Genomic DNA, 21,516 nt, shown 5'->3' with positions numbered 1-21,516 from the left:
TGCACAGCAGTGGAACGTTTCACATGACGTCACACACTGAGCACAGATAGTGAAGAGATAGAACTGCTACTGTGTAAAGGGAATACTGCTGTTAAAAAGAACCTTATTTGTTTAAAGTGTTTGCAAACCAAATGTTATTGCACTTTTGTTCATATAGCAGTACTTTTAAAATAAAAGTGCACAATACACTACCTTTGAATTAATTATTGAACTTTGCCATAACAATGTGATTAATCGCAAAAAATCCATGCGATTAATCACGATTAAAAATTGTAATCGTTGCCCAGCACTAATATGTATAGTATACATATACTACACTATACGTATACTACAGTTAAATATATTGTTCAATTTGAAGAAAAAAATTTGCCTTGGCAATAAAAAAAAGTATCTGTTCAGGCACCGGTATCGTTTTAAAAGTATCGTTTTAGCACCGGTATCGTAAAAAACCCAAACGATACCCATCCCTAATCATAAGTAGATATTAAGTTGTGTAATACATACAAAGTGGTGAGTTAGGGAACCATCAAGTTAACTAATGGGGAAAGGTAATTTGAAAATTAGATAGAGCAGACCAGTGGTCCCCAACCACCAGGCCGCGGACCGGTAACGGACCGTGGGTCATTTGGTACGCAATTCGAGCCACCTGTGTCTCGTGACACATGGCAAGACGCTTGTCTCGGTCACGTGATGCGTTACCTCAAAAATTAAGCCCACAAACTAGCGAAAATGAATACAAAACTTTTGGAGAGCTTCTTTGCAAAGAGGAAAAGGCCACTAAGGAGACAGAAGAAGAGCCGACAACTTCCAAGAAAAAGAAAGCTTCATTTAACAGACAATATCAGGACTCTAATTAAATATCAGGAGTATTTCTGACGCACCAAGCCCGCTCTGCAGAATATGTGGCAACAGATGAAGATCAGCTGCTGGAGATTGTAAATGACGGTGGCCTTAAAAGTATGTTTGAGACCACAACTCTGCTGGTGTTTAGATTAAAATCCAGGCTGAATATCCTGAGATCGCCACTAAAGCACTGAAACCCTGCTTCCATTTCACACATCCTCTTTGTGAAGCAGGATGTTCTGCAGTGACAGTAATCAAAACAAAACGAAGTAGTCTGGACATGAGGAACACACTTCGGGTGTCATTGTCTCCCATTAACCCCAGATGGGACCGTCTCGTTGCAGAGACACAAGCTCAGGGCTCCACTGATTCAGCGTTATTGTGAGTTGTATTTATTTATGCATTTTGTATTAGTTTTAATGCCGGTCGTATCATTTTATTTCGTGTTTATCCGCCATACCTTGAATGCCGGTCCGTGAAAATATTGTCTTACAAGCCGGTCCGTGGCGCAAAAAAGGTTGTGGACCTCTGGAGCAGACGACTTGGACCGTGTGCGAGGATTTAAAGTGAGCAACTAATTCATAGAATAAATCATTTATAATAAAGAATGAATGGAAATAGATCAATCATATCTACTCAGATAACATGTTCAATCAAACCACATGCTAACAGCTAGCTAGCAGGATATGCTAACAATTTATAAACTGTGTACTTAGCTTGAGGCTACTTTCTGCTGGTTAACTCAAATGTAAAATATATTAATTTTAGTAATATAATCCAAAGTTACATGAATGCTCAGACTTTGACTGACATCTCTCTGTAATCTGCCAGTTACAGGCTCTACCTTAATCACATTGAATTCATTCTTCGATGACAGGAGGATGTAGGTTTGTCTTGTTGTGACTGTAATCAACCATCCTCAATAGTAAAACTCTGATTTCCTACCAGAGGTGTTATCAATAACTAGGACCTCTGTTTTGTCCTGGTTGAATGAGAAGAAATGTTAGGCCATCCATGAATTAATGTCAGAGATGTTCACAGAAAATAACCATGTTCATTCCAATAAACTATCATACAGGACTGTCTCAGAAAATTAGAATATTGTGATAATCCCCATACGTGTGATTTAGTTTTCTGAACCAAGCTGAGTGTTTTTCAAGGCTCAGGAAACCCTTGCAGGTGTTTCCAGTTAATTAGACGATTCAAGTGATTAGTTGAATACCCTACTAGTATACTTTTTCATGATATTCTAATATTTAGAGATAGGATATTTGAGTTTTCTTAAGCTGTAAGCCATAATCAGCAATATTAAAAGAATAAAAGGCTTGCAATATTTCAGTTGATTTGTAATGAATCCAGAATGCATGACATTTTTGTTTTTTTAATTGCATTACACAAAATAAAGAACTTTATCACAATATTCAAATTTTCTGAGACAGTCCTGTATATCATTCATTTGTGAATGTAGCAGGTTCCCTACTCGGTCACTAGATGGAGCCGTTACTCCAGATGGAATACACGGTGATCCTTGGTAGTGAAGGCTTTGGGCTCAAAGGTTTTGTCAGTTTGGGATCCTCATTCATCATGTGCTAACCGTCCTTATATCAGAGGCATGTTTAACTTAAAGGCCGACCTACGTCATGTCTTCATTCTGTGTCCTTGCTATTAAATCAATTGTACAGCTTTAGAATGAGCTGTGATGTTAGCAATGTATTTGAGATTCATCTACATTGAAGTATTAGGTAAGTAGGCTTTCCAAATAGTTCAGGTCTTTGCTGATTTTGAATCTTGCCCTTTAAGTGACGAGTTACAATACATACTGGTTGGATATCATCGAGAAAGTGAAGTTCTCTATTCATTCCATTTTGGAACATGCCAAAAACTATAAAAGGTTAAATTAGGAACGATGCCCATTGTTTTCAAAATACATCTAAAATATCATAACCAAAGTTTGTGACAAAGTTTTTGTATCAGAAAATAGTCAATCTTCACGTTAAAGTTGTTTGACGAGGATAATATTGTTGTTGAACCATTTCTGAATGGACAGCGGTTTGTGTTTAAACTGAGTATCCCAGTATTTCTACATGTCATATTTCTATAGAGGAAAAATTGTGGTTATAGGCCAAGGTCCATGCCAATGGTAGCTGCTTATGCACAAGTACACACATTTCTACGAACACACAATGACTCACAATTAGTACACACTCAAGCTTTCTCCCTCTCTTACACACACTCAGATACATATGTACACACGACCGTGTGTGTGTGTGTGTGTGTGTGTGTGTGTGTGTGTGTGTGTGTGTGTGTGTGTGTGTGTGTGTGTGTGTGTGTGTGTGTGTGTTTTAATAGCAGGGTTCTTTACAATGTGCAAACAACTGGCCGCCTAGGCCTCCACCACTAGCACAGGGATGTTGCTTCTCAGTGTTTTTGTCGTGCTGTTGTTCAGCATGCACACACATAATGAGGCATTGTAAATGTCAGTGTGACAGGTCGCACACAGCACTACTAGTCACTGGATTGGAAATGATTTGACCCCTGTAGAGGTTTTGGTCATGCGTCTGCTCGTTGTAGGGCGACATCTTTGTTAGAATAACCACCATAGATGATGAACTCACAGGCTCCTGCTCTCTGTTGTCACCTATACTTTGTTTTAATGCAGCCAAATGAACAATATAGTTGTTCTCCTTCACACATTTTTCTGTATGAAATAGTGATTTAAGAAGGGGAAGAAAAAAAGCAGTCAGGACAGAGGGCTGAAACTAGGGGTGGAAGGTAAGCTATAGCAAGTACACCCGTATGAATTTGTCCTACGGTATGAATGTGGAATATACCCGGCAGAGCCTGGAGATGCCGTGATAGTCTGCTGCCATCTGCCGTTCAAATATGTGCTGTAAGTGAAGAACACAGAAGACATGAAAATAAGCTAACTTAATCAAACAGTTATTGTATTGTCATTGATTCCCATGATAATAATAAAATACATGTTAAATAATAATAATTCAATCGTAAAAAATGAATGTACCGTGATATAAACCTTTATAGGGCTGCAACTAACGATTATTTTAATAATCGATTAATCTGTCGATTATTTGTTCGATTAATCGATGAATCGGATTTTTAAAAAAAAGCATTAGTTTCTAACCCTTTTTTCAAAAACAGAACTGACAAAACAACAAATTCACAGCGCAAAAAATCTTCAGAAAGTGCACAAACAGGTTGCTCGAACATCCCTGAGCTGTTAAAGTAATAATTTAAAAAAATAAATGGACTAATATCAGGAGTGGGGTTCAGCGGGTTACCCACGCCTCTCGGCCAAGGGTAGACACACGCTGATCCACTCAGTGTGGCGCGCGTGCAGTCCCGGACATCTAAGGGCATCACAGACCTGTTAATGCTTAATCTCGTGTGGCTGAACGCCACTCGTCCCTCTGAGAAGCTGGACGCCGACCGCACGGGGCCACGTAACTAGTTAGCATGCCGGAGTCTTGTTCGTTAATGGAATTAACCAGACAAATCGCTCCACCGACTAAGAACGGCCATGCACCACCACCCACAGAATCCAGAAAGAGCATCAATCTGTCAATCCTCTCCGTGTCCGGGCCGGGTGAGGTTCCCCCGGCCGTCCCTCTTAATCATGGCCCCAGTTCAGAGAAAAACCCACAAAATAGAACCTGTAGCCACACTGGTCATAAAAGAGTCCACGCTTATTCCTGATGTTCACGTTTATTATTGTCCTCTCATGGAACACCGGGAAAACTAGAGACACAAAACAGCTTCATGTACAAACAACAAAGAAACAAATACTCTTGTCTCTCATCACCTACAAGTATAACAGCACTTTAATGAGTGAACTGAATACACGTCACCGTGTTCTGGTAGACCAGCAGTAGAATAACACGGGGAAGAAAAAGTTCGCTGTTTTCTCCCGCCATTTCTCATCTTTCTGAGCTCCGCTTAACTTCCGGTTTAATGGTCACGTTACAAAAACAAAAGCTCGTCTATCATAAGTAAAACAACGGCACGGTTACGAGTTAAACGCAAGGTACCCAAAATGGCAGTAAATGTAATTATTATAATTGCAGAAATAAACTAAAAATAATACAAATCGCGTAAATCAACTTCCGGTGTTGTCACGGCAACGTTTATACGCCGGTCAGAGTCAGCTACAGAACCGGAGTCCTGTTCCGTTATTCCGAGCTGCTGTGAACACTCAAACATCTCCGCGACTTATTGAGTGGCGTAATAATCGCGCGACACAACGAATCGATAATGAAATTCGTTGCCAACTCTTTTGATAATCGATTTTTATCGATTTTATCGATTCGTTGTTGCAGCCCTAAACCTTTACTGTCTGTACTACAAACCGCCCAGCCCTCGCTAGGACTAGAAAACGCTACATAGAAGCAATAACAAAGCTCTACACATTTTGAAGCGTCCATGTGATTTATTTTTAACAATCATGAAGTTGTGATAAATGCATTACACGGTAATGATAATTATTGGGGATAATAATCAATTATCATTGATTGTGACACAGCGTAGATGACACCACATTTCCTGGTCTGTCCCTCCCAAATCTAGTGTCCTGTATTACCGCTCGCGTTGTTACAACCATAAATCTGTACAAACCTGCTTTCTGCTTCTATGGGTTCGTGGCAAACTGGTATGTGATGCAACTTCCTGTCTTTGAATGGATTTCCACCTAAAAGTCACACAGAGCGTTGACATGTTGTCACTTATATCGTTTATATGGCTAACATGTTAGCAAGCGGTTGTCTATTTCCATATCCAGCAGACACAGAGTAACATCAGTGTTTGTGTGGAGTCCTGTTTTTGTCCACCTGATGAGAGAACGTGCAGCATTCAGCGCGGACCCCAGGCCTTGGTAGTGGCTAATGGGGATCCAAATATAGAAATGCTTTTGCTCTAGTTTGGATTTTCACCATCTCCTGAGGAAAATGTCTGGCTCTACTAACTGCTACATGCTCCTTTACGTCACCGCCTAGTTGCTAACTTTGTCTGTCTGCTGATTGGTGCTGGTGGGAGTTATCACTAAAACAAGTGGGAACTGTAAACTCAAGAGTAAGAGCCAAAGATGATGAAGCTCTGTGGACCTGAGGGCAACTGTAGAGTGGGTGATGATCCTCTGTGGGTTTGTCTCTGTGAATGGCACCTTCTTTGTAAAAAGACAAATGTTAAAGTATTGATTTGTGTAGCTTTAGTATTAAAGGGCCGTTGCTTATTAAAGCTTATTTTGTATGAGCAACTTTCATTGGAATGAATGTGAGCCATCTTGGGGTTTTGTATTTAATGCTTATTATGCATAATAATAAATCGTGCCATATTGTAAATACATGCACACCATAACTCACACTGACCAACAGATGCAAAAAGTATTGCGTTAGTTTTTCCAGCAGTTAAGTGCAGCTATTGTAACTAAGGAACCTCCATCAGGCTGCATACGGACAATCACAAAGTGACATATGAACAAATCATTTTTCATTCTAACAGTTCTTACCGTTTACTCTATTTTTCCATTTTTCTCTTCCTGCCTCACCTCTCTCAGGTCTATTTACGATGACCAGCCCAACGCCCACAAGCGCTTCATGGAAAAGCTGGATGCCAGGATAAGGAACCACGACCGCGAGATTGAGAAGATGTGCAATTTCCACCACCAAGGCTTTGTGGACGCCATCACAGAGCTCCTCAAAGTCCGTGCTGATGCTGAGAAACTGATGGTAAGGGACATAATAACTGTAAAGAGACTACTGGCCAGAAGAGGCGATAGTCATAGTGTCACGGGGCATGATGGAGGACTCAAACGCAGACCAGGCAGAGTAGCGTGAAGAAGGTAATTTAATGAACAATAATCCAATAGCAGACTTTACAGGACTCGATAGGGGATCCACAGAACAGACAAGAGACGAGGGGGGGAAATCCAGCAGGAATGAGACAGGGAAGGTAAACCAGGACCAGGACAAGCCGAACGGGCGGGTAGACATTACAAGGACCTGGCAAGGAGTTACTGAGGGGCAGGAGTTTATGTAGAGGGAAGAACAGGTGAGAGGAGTTGATGAGGGGGAAGTGCTTGATTAATGATCAGAGGCAGGTGAAGGGAATTAGGCTGAGGGAGTGACTGACAGGTAGAGTGGAGTAACACAAAGACACACAGAACACAGAGGCAAAGCCTAATCGTGACACATAGTCACATTAGCTGTCAAATCTCATAGGGCTAGTCATCACTCCAATACCCCCCAAAAAACATTTCTGTTTATTACTTTCAATAAAATCATGTTCCAGACACATTTAGAAGGTGATTTATGTTGTAAAGCATGATTACATTCTTCACATATTATAGTTAGCTGGAACAAGGGAAATAACGATACCAGAAATGTAGTAGTCGATAGCAATGGCAGTGAAATTCCACGAATCGCGATGCCCAATTCCATACCACGGTAAAAGACCAAAGAATAAATGTGCTTCCACATACACCCTTTTATGAAATACATTTGAACATCACAAAAACAAAGTGTAACATGTATTTCAGCATGAGTATAACAAGGTTAGGAGTGAAGATTATGGAGGACTCAATAATGTAAACGCTGAAATGCATTTATTCATGCTAAACTTGCACAAATGTTTTTGACTAGAAAGTTTTTAGTATTTCTTAATTCTCAGTGACTTCAAGAATAACAAGTTCAAGCTATACATACAAAAAATGACATTTCTCAGAAACTTGCCAATTTGTAAAATACATTGCAGACAAGATAACAATGTAAAACAAATCACACAATAATGCTTGAGTCAATTAGGAGTGGGATTAGTAGCAATATCTAGCAATAGGTTAAAAATCTTTTTTCGGAAGTTGTGAATCAATTCAGAATTGTAGAAGATAAGAATCTTGATTGTTACATGAATCAAGCACGACAGGTTCTGCTGTAAATTCTTAAAGACTTTTCACCTCTTAACCAAATTCAATGGATGAGAATACTAACGTTTTCAGGAATAAATGAGAGAAAAGACACTGTCCCATAATGGAAAGGTCATAGGTTCTACTCCCTGGTAACTGCCCAGTGCAATGTTGCACTAGATCACAGTCTTGGTTAAGTTTCTAGATATGTCTCTTCTGCTTTCACCGTGGAGCTGCACCGTAGCCAAATACAAAATTAAAAAAAGAAGCAGTGATTATGTCGTCGGTCTCCCCTCGTTTGGAAGCTTCGCTGTTGAAAGGATTGTCATCAAAAAGCCGACTGGTCAATTGGGTCATGGCTCTCAGCCGTGTGACAAGAGCCGAGAGTTCAAAAATCCCCATCCAGGATCGAGAAGTTTGTCACTGAATCTGTGAGAAAGAGCCTGTCACAAGCCATTAAACCCCATGAAAGAGCCAGTGCACCGGCGACGGGTTCAGGTCCTCGCTGCCTGGTTAATCTGAATTTGCCTGCCTTTGTCCTTGCCCCTTCATGGACAATGAGCTGATTACAAGGCTGAGCAGCTGCAGCGAGGGAGGTAGCGAGGGAAAGGAGAGGGCATGAAGAGGGGGAGCACACCGGGAGAGGAAGGACGGGTGGACATGTGACAGCATGTGTGGCTCGACCGAGACCAGCTCATTCATACATTCTAAAAACGTATTCAACTATCAACATTTTTAAAACCGGGGTTTTTGTGTCTTTTAGGAAAAAGGTATTAAAAATGTTTTGTTTTTTATTAAGAACTATGTTTTGATCTTACTTGTTTCTTACTTGATCTTAATTTTTTGAACATCACACCCCATAGTTCTACATGGTGAACACCAAAAGGCAAACAAGTTCTATGATGTTCATATAAAAACCACAGCGTGATGAAACAATTCAATAAAGTACATGAAAAACAGTAATACAGAAGCCAGACTTCCAAATATCAAACATATATGTAATTTATAAACATTATGCCATATTCATCATCACAATTGAAGATAATACATCACCTATATTCAAAAATATTATGCATTAAGTTATGGGGTCAGATCAGTCTCAATAATTGCAAATGCACACAGAAAGACTCACAAATGCAAACAGAAAGATTCACAAATGCGCACAGAACAATTCACAAATATATTCGATTTACAAATGCACGCAGAACAATTCACAAATACATTCCAATGCACAAATAAATAAATTACGATTTATATAAATGTAAAAAAAAAATCACAAATATATTTCTGCATTTGTATGTATTTATTTGTGGATCGCACTGCATTTATTTGCAAATCGATTCACATTCATTTGTGGATTTATGAGACTGTCCTGCCGTTGCTGGATTCACAAATGCGTTTTTTTCAACATAAACCTATCTGTAGCCAATCAGATGTCAGCCTCATTTTCAACCAATCACATGAGCGCAGCTCCCCCCTCCCCTCCCCACGAGACTGTCAAGCTTTGTTGAATCAGGAAATAAATATTGTAGCCGTCTATGTTCACCCAGAGCTCTACGATCCCTCATATCAGTAGAGACCGGACCAAACTATGTGTGTGTAAACCATATGGTACAAACAATGAGGCCACGAGGCTGCCAGCGTAATGCTGCGTTCACACCAAACACGATTCGCGCCGCCGGTCTCGCCGGGGGACTATTTGTGTTCATTCGCGTGAATCGGTGAATCGCGCTGGACGCGCCGGTGAGGGAGCGCGGCTTATCGCCCTGATAGCCGTTCAACTGTCCGCCGTCAACTGTGGAAAAAATAACCTCTATTTCTGCTTAGTATGTGTTGTGGAAGTCCCAGATATCACGGGGAACGAAACGCCGTCATGTCTGGTTCATAACATAGTCCGGAGGAGCTCCGTGGATTTCATCGAACTGTATTCACTGTGTCTAGCAAGCCACACGTCGGCTGTTTACCACAGCTGTATGAACACAACATAAACTGATTTGGCTGTGATTTAACGGCAATAAACCAACAAAAAGGAACTCCGAAATAACATTTATACACATAGTTTGGTCCGGTCTCTACTGATATGAGGGATCGTAGAGCTCTGGGTGAACATAGACGGCTACAATATTTATTTCCAGTCTCGTGGGGAGGGGAGGGGGGAGCTGCGCTCATGTGATTGGTTGAAAATGAGGCTGACATCTGATTGGCTACAGATAGGTCTATGTTGAAAAAAACGCATTTGTGAATCCAGCGACGGCAGGACAGTCTCAAAAATCCACAAATGAATGTGAAGCGATTTGCAAATAAATGCAGTGCGATCCACAAATAAATACATACAAATGCAGAAATATATTTGTGATTTTTTTTTTACATTTATATAAATCGTAATTTATTTATTTGTGCATTGGAATGTATTTGTGAATTGTTCTGCGTGCATTTGTAAATCGAATATATTTGTGAATTGTTCTGTGCGCATTTGTGAATCTTTCTGTTTGCATTTGTGAGTCTTTCTGTGTGCATTTGCAATTATTGAGACTGATCTGACCCCATATTAAGTTAGAGGGAAAAAAGGACCAATTTTGGATCCAATGTGTGAACCCGTATTGAGTCTCAAACAGAAGTGAGTGCTCAGTCACAGAGACGTTAATATGCCGCCTTTACCGACTCCACCTTCGTCACACTAAGAGGAAAACCTTTCATTTACAGATGTAAACTTACAAGATATCTCTATTAATGTTCTCAAAATCTAAACTTGTGTGTTTATGTTTTCAACATGCAACAGTTCCCAGAACAGCTTTTTAAAGCTAAGGCTGGTTTTATTGCATGTTCTCTGTCTGTGGCTCTCAGCCCCAAGCCCATTGATTCCTCCTGAAGACATCTGAAAAATCAGTTCACAATATATTGTATACGTAATATATTGCTCAGTAAAACTGCTGGTAACTGTCATTTTTATCACAGGTTACTCAAACAGGAGGAAATAGTGCATGTGTTGGGGACTACTTTCAGTGGTGGATTAATCCAAATTTGGTGCTCTAGTGGTATTGAGTCAAAAACATACTTCAGTGTGTATGTTCGTAGTGATGAAGGACCATGTCACCAATTTATTTTGGCTCATAGTTTTTTTGTGGTTTTTGTTGAAAATAAGAAATGTGCAGTGACCATGGCTAGAGGAAAGAAAGAATACAGCGAGTCCTCAGGCTGTACAGTTTAAACTGATGTCTGTGTTTGTTTTGAAAGGGTCAAGTTACGGACACTAATCGAAGACTACAAGATGCTGGGAGGGAGGTAAGTCCACATATCGCGTGTATGCATGAGTGTGCAGGGGACAAAAGGGCTGCTTTATATTGTGTTGTCAGGACGTACGCCTGCTTGTTAACTGCAAAGACAGTTAGACGTGACCGTTCTTTAACCCAGTAGTTAACAGTTGTGGCCTCTTTCTCATTGTTTCCTCTCCATTGTGTGTTCCTTCCCTCAGGTGACGGTTCAGACAGAGGAGGTGATCCGCTGTCGGATCCAGCAGAGGAACATGGCCACCACTGTGGAGAAGCTCCATCTCTGTATACCAGGTAGCACTGCTGCTTGTGTAACAATATGATGGTCGCTTTAATTCTTGTGCTTGGCGAGGTGTTACCTCAGGGTGCCACCGGAGGCCACACGTGTACTTGTGCCTAGAATCTGACCAGTTCAACACCTTCTTCAAATCTCGGGTGTCTAGAGTGAGAACTCTGCCTAACTTGGCGAATAGACCCACTAGTTTCTAGGTGATGGCCATTTTATTTAAGCTGAGGTAAGCTGTTTTAGTTCTTCATTTCTTACATCCCGTAGTGCAGGGGTCTTCAATGTTTTTCAGGCCAAGGACCCCCAAACTGATAGAGATGGAGCAGGGATCTCCAACTGTATATATTGTATAAAATTGTGTTTTATATGAAACTGGGCCTAGTGCCATGTATAAACATACCTCTTTATTGTGCATTCAATACTAAGCTATTCAAATAAAACACAGGTTGATATATTCATGTTATTTTAAACATGTGAAGGTACAGTGAGTAGGGGGGCCGTGCCACTGACATTTAGAAACATACCGTGTCAACTGATACCAATGCCAATATCAACATTGTCTGTCAATTGCATGATAATCATTCACACAAGCTGTTGAAATTGACGTTTTCATTTTAAACATAAATGAGTGATGGCCTATTAGTGCCTCTGCAATGCATAAACATACTTGTTATCTTGCATACAATACTGAACTATTAAAATAATGCACAGATTCATGTTTTGAAAAAAATAAAATAGTCTAATCAACCAAAAAGTTTGCGGACCCTCTGCAGTACCTCTGCGGACCCCCTAGGGGTCACGGACCCCCTGTTGAAGACCTCTGCCGTAGCGTATACAATATATATATTTAATGCAGAAGTAATAGAAGTACTCCTAGATGGCACTCATTACTAAGATAATTGAAGATTAGTTCAAATAACCTTTAGCAGCTGAGTATGAGGGTGTTTCTTTATTAGAATTGAGCACTTAAGGAGCCATATGCTGCAGGATTCATGCAACAAGCACTGGGTCACAGACTTGGAGGTCTGCAACTCCACTCCACTGGTGACCTGAAATAGTACTTTTGGTTGAACCTTTTTTTACACACCTATGTATCTTTTAATGCACAGTCAATTTGGAGCAAAAATAAGCAAAATGCTTAAATCAGCAAACTTACTGGTCTTGTTTCCCGTCTTCTCTTTCTTTTGCAGTGCTAGAAATGTACAGCAAACTAAAGGAGCAGCTCGAGTCCAAAAGGTACCAATCTCGCAAAGCATCTCATCACAGTGTGACTGATGTATAACCATAATATTGAAAACAACTTACAATAATTTTTTAAATCTCAAGGTTCCCAGATTGTGAAAGTGTAACTTTACCCAGTCTAATAATCAGACTTGCCTTGCCAACTAGTGGTGACAGCATCCTTTCCCCCACCCTGTGCAGCTGTGGTGTACCGTAGCACTAGAGTACCATTCTACATCCCAGATGGGTGTGGTTGTAAGTACATCAGAACATAGACCAGTGACGTCGCGTGTTGCTATAGGCCTACGGTACATTGCTGCTGCACACGTTTGGAAAAGGCTTTTGTCACCACTAGTTGGCAGGGGGTGAGGCCAGAGGTTCAAGAGACTTATACCTTTCAACCCATAGAGGCTAGTGCAGCTATGTTTTTCCTTCTTTCAAAAACTACTGTGGACTTATTCTTTGCTTAACACCAACCGAAAATCTTGTTTTTTGCTGACTTCCAGTTGTTTAATGTCCTAAAAGTGTCACCTTGCATTAGTGATGTAGAAGTGTACTCCAGGGTGTGTCAGTACTCTGTGACGTCACTATTGAGCATTGTAACAGGTGTAACAGAGCTTGCGTCTGATCTAGGGCTGTCAAAATTGGCAAAAAAGGATGTTTCAAAAACACATCAAACTATTCCAATGTCTATTTTTGTGAATTATGTCAATGACCTTGTGTCGAAGATTATTATTATTTAATGTTATTTACAATTAGAATATAGCTTATTCAAATTTAGATTTGTTGACATCCCGATCACATCCCGATCACACTCAACCATACACGTCAAATTTATAAATGAATGAATAAATAAATGAACATTTTTATTTTTGTGTCCGGCTATTTCCATCAGCCGTCCCTCATAGAATTATACAGACGCATTAATCAACAACAAACTGATTATTTCAATATGTAAATATTAACCCTCATAAGTATGAATAGCCTACATGCCTCATGGATTTAAGGATTCAAGGGCAATTTATTGTCATTATGCAACTCATAAAAGGGTTGCAAAATGAAATGCATCTGCAACACAAGAGAAACATGACAAACAAAACAGTAGTGTATTCCTGTGCATTCTTTTAAACTCGCATCAGGAGGAAGGCAAACAGCTGCAACAAAACAATTCTCTGGGCAATATGGCCGACATCTTCACATTAAAAACTCAAGATCATGGAAACACTGTCCGTCACATTTGACTGTTTGAGCACCAAGCATCAGTGTAAACACTGAGTCCGCCTCCTCTCGTCCCACTGGAGTCCTGCTCTCTGTCCTGCTGTCCGCCCGTCAAGTGCAGCTCGATCCAGGACTACGATGGAGCCAGGTCTCTGTGAAGACGTGGGCACAACAGTCACTGACCTCCCGTTGCTCAGTTACAATTAATTTTCCTTCAACCGAACATTAGCCAGGAGCAGACTGGGTGGTGGAGTAGCTTTAGATCCTAGCTGGGTTAGCTTAGCTTCCATCTTGGCTCTCCTCCTCTCGACTCTGCTTTCAGTGGCATTTATCTGTTTAAGTTCATGAGTAAGTAGTTTATCATCAAGGAGGATTTCATCTGTCTTCTTTTTCTCCTCCTATTTCATGCTTTAGAAATACATTCAGAAAATGCAAAAAATGTATGACCAAAAGGTTGATTGAAGCCCTATCCTCAGTCGTCAGTGAGGCTGGCTGTGGTCAGAGGCCAAACTTTGAACCACAGAAGGCAGTTAAAGACTGCTTTGCAACCTGTTAATATGTTACTTCTTGGTAAATGGAAGTGTCTACACATAAATGGACAGTTGATACATGTTTCTGTTGTCCATTCTAAAAAGTGTGTTGTTTTTTGCTAATCTTAACATTCTACCAAACCAATCTGCAAAATCATCCAGTATTCATGACGCAGGCTTGCGCTGCTCTGTGGGTTTGATTGAACTTCATTTTTACCCCATGAACTTCATGTCTGGTCGTATTTACATGCCTATCCATATAAAGAGGGGTGGGGAGTTCACTTTGGACAGGAAAATAATGACCCTTTCTTGTTCATTACTGTGTACCAAAAGGAAGAGGCCATTCACTGGCAGGACAATTGACCCTCAGTGTGCCCTTGTTCACAACAAGGCCCCCTCACTGCAGCTCTGTCACGGCCCACAGCCAATCCGAGGCAATTAGACCATTGCCGGCCACCTAGTGTGATTTGTGTGTGTGGAGTGTACTTAAAGCACTAATGACATAGCCTATACACTTCCAATAAATTGGAATGGGTTTGAATGCCACAAATGCACATTATTGTCCGTGCTGTATGTGTTCAGGTCACATTCTGCTCCGTGTCCTGCCACTTGCAGTCTTTGTGTCCTCCTTCGTGGTGCTCTGCACTGTGACAAACGTTTTCACCATACAGCTTATGAGGCTGTCTTCTGTTCATGTGGATACAACACAGTTTACACTCGCTGACCGACCAATTAGATCCCTTCACAGTCTGCCTATCAGCCTAATGATGGGAGCTCAGCACACTGACCTAAAGCTGAACCCTTGTGACGTGTGCACACTATGAAAGAGCACAATATCTTTGTAACACAGGTAGCCGAATAGGCGTTAAGAATGAAATATCACACTTTACTGCATGCAATGTATTAGACTTACATGTACCTCTGTGATTGCCTTGTCAGGCCTTAAAATGTGAGCAGTAGGGGATCTAAAGGACAAAGCTCTATTCCACCATATTTTAATACGCGGGTCACCATTTTTATACATTTAATTACCTTCAGTTTTTCTCAGAACATTGTCATGTTCTCACTTGTTTTGCATATTTGCCACTGCAAGATTAGCCACACAATAGTCACGCCAAAAGTTCACCAAACATTGTTGGGCGCATGGACATTAAAAAAAAGACACAAAGAAAATTCAAAGCAGCAGAACCAGAGATCCATGCCTACATTAACCATAATGCATCTGACATCAGTTTCATGTTTGTTATGCTAGTAGTAGCTCAATTACTAAACTCACATCGTCCTCTTTCCGTGTATAAAAATGTATATCAAGTTTATGTGGAGATAAAATGAGACTTCAGCAGTCTCAGTAGACAAATCAAGAGGGTATCTTCCAAAGTTAAAGGCTTTGTAGTATGAAATTAGCTTTTTGTGGTTCCCAGAGGAGGGATACGCTCTTGATTTGACTAATTCAGACTGCCGAAGACTCAAATTAGCCTCAGAGAAATTTTTTACAATATTATTGCACTGAACTAGAACTGTCGATTTTGTCCCCTATCAATTACAAACTCATTAGGAATGTATCTCCCAATGCCCTGTATGAATTAGGAAAAGTAATATAACAAGCAGAACTGCTTCAGTGTTCCAATGGGAACCTGATTATTGTTTTATGACAGACTTGATACTTAATAGTTCTGATTAAAGGAGCAGAGCTGTGACTGCATCCTAACTCAAGCCACACCGTTTGTCTCTGCAGATATTATGCTGCATTAAAAACCATGGAGCAGCTGGAGAAGGTTTTCATTCCCAGGTAGGATTATACCATCAAGGTTCATGATGGAACACAAATCTTAAAGTACAGATGTTTTTCGCCCTCTGTGGGTTTCAAAGATGGCTCTGAAAAGTATATGGCTTTTGATCTAGACAGCTTTGATTCACACCTGTTAAAGGTGGAAGTCTGGGATTCTATAGAAAGATTGTTGACATTTGAACTCAACACCCAAACACCCGTTGTTGCTCCCTGAGAGCATTGGCATGTGCCAGATTTAAGCCAAAGTTGTACTTTCTACGTACGCTAGGGCCGCTGAGGTCCGCCATACGCAGACATCCATACGGAGTCAAAGCATACACCCTCTGATGACAGAATGTACGTCATGCGGACCCTTGCATACCCGCGGACTTGGAAAGTATAGCTCCTGCTAAAATAGAACTACTATACATCTGTGTATGCATCCATTTGGAGGTATAACCGGGGCTTTACCATCCTTCTTGCAGTTTACACATTTAGAACTACTGATTTGTTAAATCAAAGTTCTACTAAATATGATGGTAAAGTTAGCAGAAGAACTCTAATATAGGAAAGGCCTCTTATGTCAGGTAAGAATCATTATTACTGTCTGAACCAATGACACACTCCCTTACAGTTCTGTGGAGAGAGAGGATCTTCTTCCTCTTTTGTGGTTTCTCCAACAATGGAGAGGTAATGGTGAGCGATCTGCACCTGTGCAGTGAAGTATGACATAAAAAAAACACACATAAACTCCGATATGACCGTTGTTCAGATATCAGATTTAGGACCACATATAAAAGTGGAGATATATCTGATTCATGCATCCTCTGTACACCTGATCTGTGTCACATAACTTAGATTTTGGCCACATTTGCTTGTGATGTGAACGAGAGCCTGAGATCAATCTCAAATGATGCTGGAAGTATTACCAATACAGGCCGGCGCACAGTAATGTTACCCGAGTATTAGTAGCATGACACTGATTGGTCGATGTTTTCGGTATTGGATTTGGTTGATTTGCCAGCTGTTGTGTTCATATCAAATTAGACAATGTTGGTTGGATTAGATTGAACTCTTTAAAGTGGACACAACTGGGCTGTTTCTACTGTGTCTCCTGCAGGGTAAGTCAGTACAGGTTCTGTCAGATCATGGCTGAAAACCTGCCCAGACTGAGAGAGGAGATCAAGGAGATCTCCATGTCAGACCTCAAGGACTTTCTGGAGAGCATCAGAAAACACTCTGACAAGGTCGGAGAGACCGCCATGAGACAGGTATGAGAGTTTGTGTTTTCAAACAATTTCCACAATAGATATAAAAATGTATTTATCAAATCATTGATCTGTGTGTTTCTCCAGGCACAGCAGCACAGGACCTTTAACAGTGCAGTAGCCAAGCAGGCCAGTATGGGCCACTACACCAAGCCTGTGTACTCCCTCAACGGACGAACTCACACTCACAACGGCCTGATGATGGACGACGGAACGGGAGACGAGGAGGAAGCTGATGAAGAGGTAAGGAAACATTTTGTGGTCGGGTGTGACGGAACGTGATCATGCAGAAAAAACGGTATTCATCTTTTCCTAAACTGGGTTGTATTTAGTTCACTTCTTTCTTATGTGATAGCTGCTAAATGTAAATGGTGGAGTTTTTTTGGTTGTATAAATGTCATTGCTTTCTTAGTAATCAAACCTTTCAAGCATAAAGCTGCTCTGTAAGATAACTGTCAAAGCAGTACATTTATTTTTCATGACGTAGGTAATTCATGTTTCATAGTTACTAGCTTGCTACTTGTTTTCATTGGTTGCTGTACTCAGAATGAGTGTAAAGAAATGTATGTCTCGTCATCTGTGTTTGACAGGTCCTTACAGCTCAGGACCTGGTGGACTTCTCACCCGTCTACAGGTGTTTACACATTTACACTGTGCTGGTAGGTGTTTCTCTCTCTCTCTCTATCTATCTATCTATCTATCTATCTATCTATCTATCTATCTATCTATCTATCTATCTATCTATCTATCTATCTATCTATCTATCTATCTATCTATCTATCTATCTATCTATCTATCTATCTATCTATCTATCTCTCTCTCTCTCTCATACTCACACACACACACTAATACACATTACTTTACATTACATTACAGTCATTTAGCAGACACTTTTAACCAAAGCGACTTACAATTCAGATTCTATGACATTCATACACCGTAGGCACAGCTACGGGAGCAGTTTTAGGGTTCAGTGTCTTGCTGAAGGACACATCGACATGCGACTAGCGTAGCCGGAGCCAGGGATCGAACCACTGATCCTCTGATTGAAGGAAGACCCTGCTCTCCACTTAAGGAATAAATTACCTCCTCACTGACCATTTCTGTAGGACCTCTGCTTTAATGGGACTTCACCACAGATACCGAAAGGTTTACTGTTAGAAGACTCGAGCAGAAATGGGTTCAAGTCCATCCCAGCAGAACAGCATCATCATATTGATCCAAGGCCTATTCACACTGAATACTACATTTCTCTGTTCATTGGAGCTGCCTTCATCACTGCTTTACAGTACTGCCGTAGCTCACAGAATATTAGATATGCTACTCTACAATGTATTAATTCTTTTTATTCAGATTGGTAATCACATTGATAATAAGAATAATGGTTTAGGAGAGTGTCTCGTTTTCACTTTCTCAGCTATAATTTTCAAATGTACCCAGCTTGCTGAAAGATCCTTAGTTTCCTAAATTCTATGCCACTGCAACAATTTTTGGAATATATTGTTATCATTATTTGTATTATAAATATAAACGCCATCTGGCGTACAGCTAAACTAATTGTTTTCTTTTTGTCATTGTCAGTCACTTTTGAAGAGGTTATTGAAGCCTGTTGTATTTCTGTGTCTGCAGGGTGACCGAGAAACATTTGAGAACTACTACAGGAAACAGAGGAAGAAACAGGCCCGGCTAGTGCTGCAGCCACAGGCTAACATGGTGAGCAACACACAAGCAGCCTCAGAAAGCATTACAACCAATGGCTCCTATAGTATCCTAAAACACACATGTAATGCATTTTTGTGAAATTCAAAGAACCAAATTCAATTTGTAGTTCACAGCAGGAATTCACATCTCTTATTGTGTTGGGCAAAATTAAGCAGCTTTGACCCAAGTTAATAGCCAGTTAAATAAATAAACAAATGAAGCTGCAACAGACAGACCCTTCCAGTTATTTGCTTGTCTAATGTTTACGATTCACTAAAGGAAAAATACACTGTGAGAAGTTAAAGAGCTGCATTCCAATTTGACTTAAAGCCACGACTAGTAGAATTAGGAAAGTTATATCTTTGCTGCCCCCTAGTAGTAGTATGGAGAAGACACCATGGCGAACAGCAATGCATGCTTCTACCCCTCTGCACCTCATTGACTTCTACCAGGTTAGCAAACACTAACGTTCCAGGTTTTCTACCAGAAAAGTGGAGTGGAGTCGAAGTTGTCGCAGCCTGAACTGTACACACGCTGCACTACAATGTTTACAGCTATAACCTTACTGCTACCTTCACACACGCACTCTCTGCCCCTTTGGACCTCATGCTCGTTATTCCTTAAAGGAGTTTGCAACATTTTAGTTTAAAAGCATTTACAAATTATTATTTTTTTTTAAAGAATCCCTGATGCTTAGGCTTGCAATACACTGGCGGGAACTCTGCTCGCTACGCTATCAAAATAAGTTGAAAGGTAATGCGTCAACAGGAAATATAGTCAAGTATTTGATGTTAAGATTGAGAGAGTCAGCTAAAGAAGTATACATATGTATAGGCATTGTTAAAATTTCAAACCTTATTCTTGTATCATTTATTGCTGTTCTGTTTGGCAACCAGCTGCCAAGTTTTGGATGTGTGTGTGTATATATTTTATGCATTCCTGCACTGTGTGCAAACATGGCTTTCTGTGTGTTTGTCCAGCATGAGACAGTGGAAGGCTACAGAAGATACTTCAATCAGATAGTAGGGTAAGATGTTCCTCCTATTATCACAATACAGAATATTATCTTTAATGCTACATTCTGCTGACCTTTTAACTCTGTTTGATTAGTGTGTCCAGTCAAGTTTTTGTCATTCAATCCTTGGGTTTCAAAGAGTCGTAACATTTTCTGTCATTTTCCAAGGGAAATTTAAACGCAGGAATTTTGTAATTCTTGCACAATTTCAATATAAAATTAAAGCTGCAAGCAACATTGATCGGGCCCTTGCATATTCACGCACGTCGAGGGTACTGGTAGGACTCTGGTGGATTGCATGCATTTCTGTGACCATCATACACTGCGTGCACGAGTTAAACGGTATTTCCTGTGTCGACCAATGGCTTAGCCAGGTCATTTTGCCAGGTCTTAAGCTTCGAATGTTTTGAGTTTACCTCCGAATACAATCATAACTGTAAGCCTGTAAAAATTGACAAAAAACTGAATGTGTGTGAATGCGCTTCAGTGTTAGTAACATAATCGACTACTGAGTGACTCAAAGCTGGAAGAGTCGAGGAGAAATAGGAAAGTGTATAGTTCCATCTGGAAAAAAACCCATATTTTTCTCAAGAACTAAATTTAAGCCACGAGGTGAGCCAATGTGGAATAATCTGTCATACAAATTAGGCTGGGTGCAGTTTGATTTTATTAAACAAACTTCACGTTTCATAAAATTACTACACGGCCTGGCGCTAAAACGAACAAAAACAATTACATTTACTATTAATGAAAACTCCATGTAAAAGCGTGATTTGGAAACCTTTTTTATCCAATTTCTGCTCTCCAAACATCTTAGTTTGCACATATTTAGATCAGAGAAGTCTTTTTCTGGTGGTGTGCCCACAAACCCTTTTCATAAGTTCAGTGTTTGGGCCGCTGTAATTATAGAATCCTGCTTACGTCCATGGTTATCAGTAGGTGGCGCTATGACTGTGAGTTAATATTGGCAAGCACAAGTCCTAAAGTCATGACGGTCATCAAGCATGTCAAGTTTTGCACATTTTTGACAAAGTACAGTTGAGTTACAGCAGCTTGATGGATGATGGCGAACTATGTAAAATGGCTGCCACGCCACATCCACGTTGTTTGGTGAAACCTCAAGCTTTTAGTAAATCTAGGTCTTTAGATTGTTCTGACCAAATTCTAAGTTGATCTGATTAATCCCTAGGAGGAGTTCGTTAAAGTACAGCACCTGTAAACGGCAAAAAAACCACGAGAAATTAATACAAAATTCAAAATGGCTGACATCTGGTTTGGCTTAGAGCATGGACCCCTAAGACTTTTTTTTAAGTCTACATGTGATACATCTGCTTACCAAATTGTATACGTCTAGGTGAAACGTACTGCGAGGGCTGCATCGTCGAAATTTAGTAGGGGGGCGCTAATGAGCCGACTTGCCACTCTGAAGCACTAAAATCACATCAGATAACTACATTCAGGATTTTAAATGTGTGTGAAAAGTTTGG

General features: G+C 40.4%; 1 protein-coding gene across 1 annotated transcript in view; it reads left to right on the top strand.

Annotated features, from left to right (window-relative positions):
* exoc6 (exocyst complex component 6) overlaps positions 1-21,516 on the top strand; it is a 57,587-nt gene that overhangs the window by 5,550 nt on the left and 30,521 nt on the right. Inside the window, exons 2-11 of the mRNA XM_079183338.1 lie at positions 6,410-6,581; positions 10,988-11,035; positions 11,226-11,316; positions 12,499-12,544; positions 16,013-16,066; positions 17,166-17,316; positions 17,401-17,556; positions 17,904-17,972; positions 18,943-19,026; positions 19,995-20,041. Coding sequence (XP_079039464.1) covers positions 6,410-6,581; positions 10,988-11,035; positions 11,226-11,316; positions 12,499-12,544; positions 16,013-16,066; positions 17,166-17,316; positions 17,401-17,556; positions 17,904-17,972; positions 18,943-19,026; positions 19,995-20,041 — 918 coding nt within the window. The remainder of the gene's footprint in view (positions 1-6,409; positions 6,582-10,987; positions 11,036-11,225; positions 11,317-12,498; positions 12,545-16,012; positions 16,067-17,165; positions 17,317-17,400; positions 17,557-17,903; positions 17,973-18,942; positions 19,027-19,994; positions 20,042-21,516) is intronic.

The sequence above is a fragment of the Pholis gunnellus genome (genome assembly GCF_910591455.1).
Source record: "Pholis gunnellus genome assembly, chromosome: 21".
Taxonomy (NCBI): Eukaryota; Metazoa; Chordata; class Actinopteri; order Perciformes; family Pholidae; genus Pholis; species Pholis gunnellus.
The sequence above is the reverse complement of the archived record's forward strand: the minus strand, read 5'-3'. Positions and strand labels throughout refer to the sequence as shown.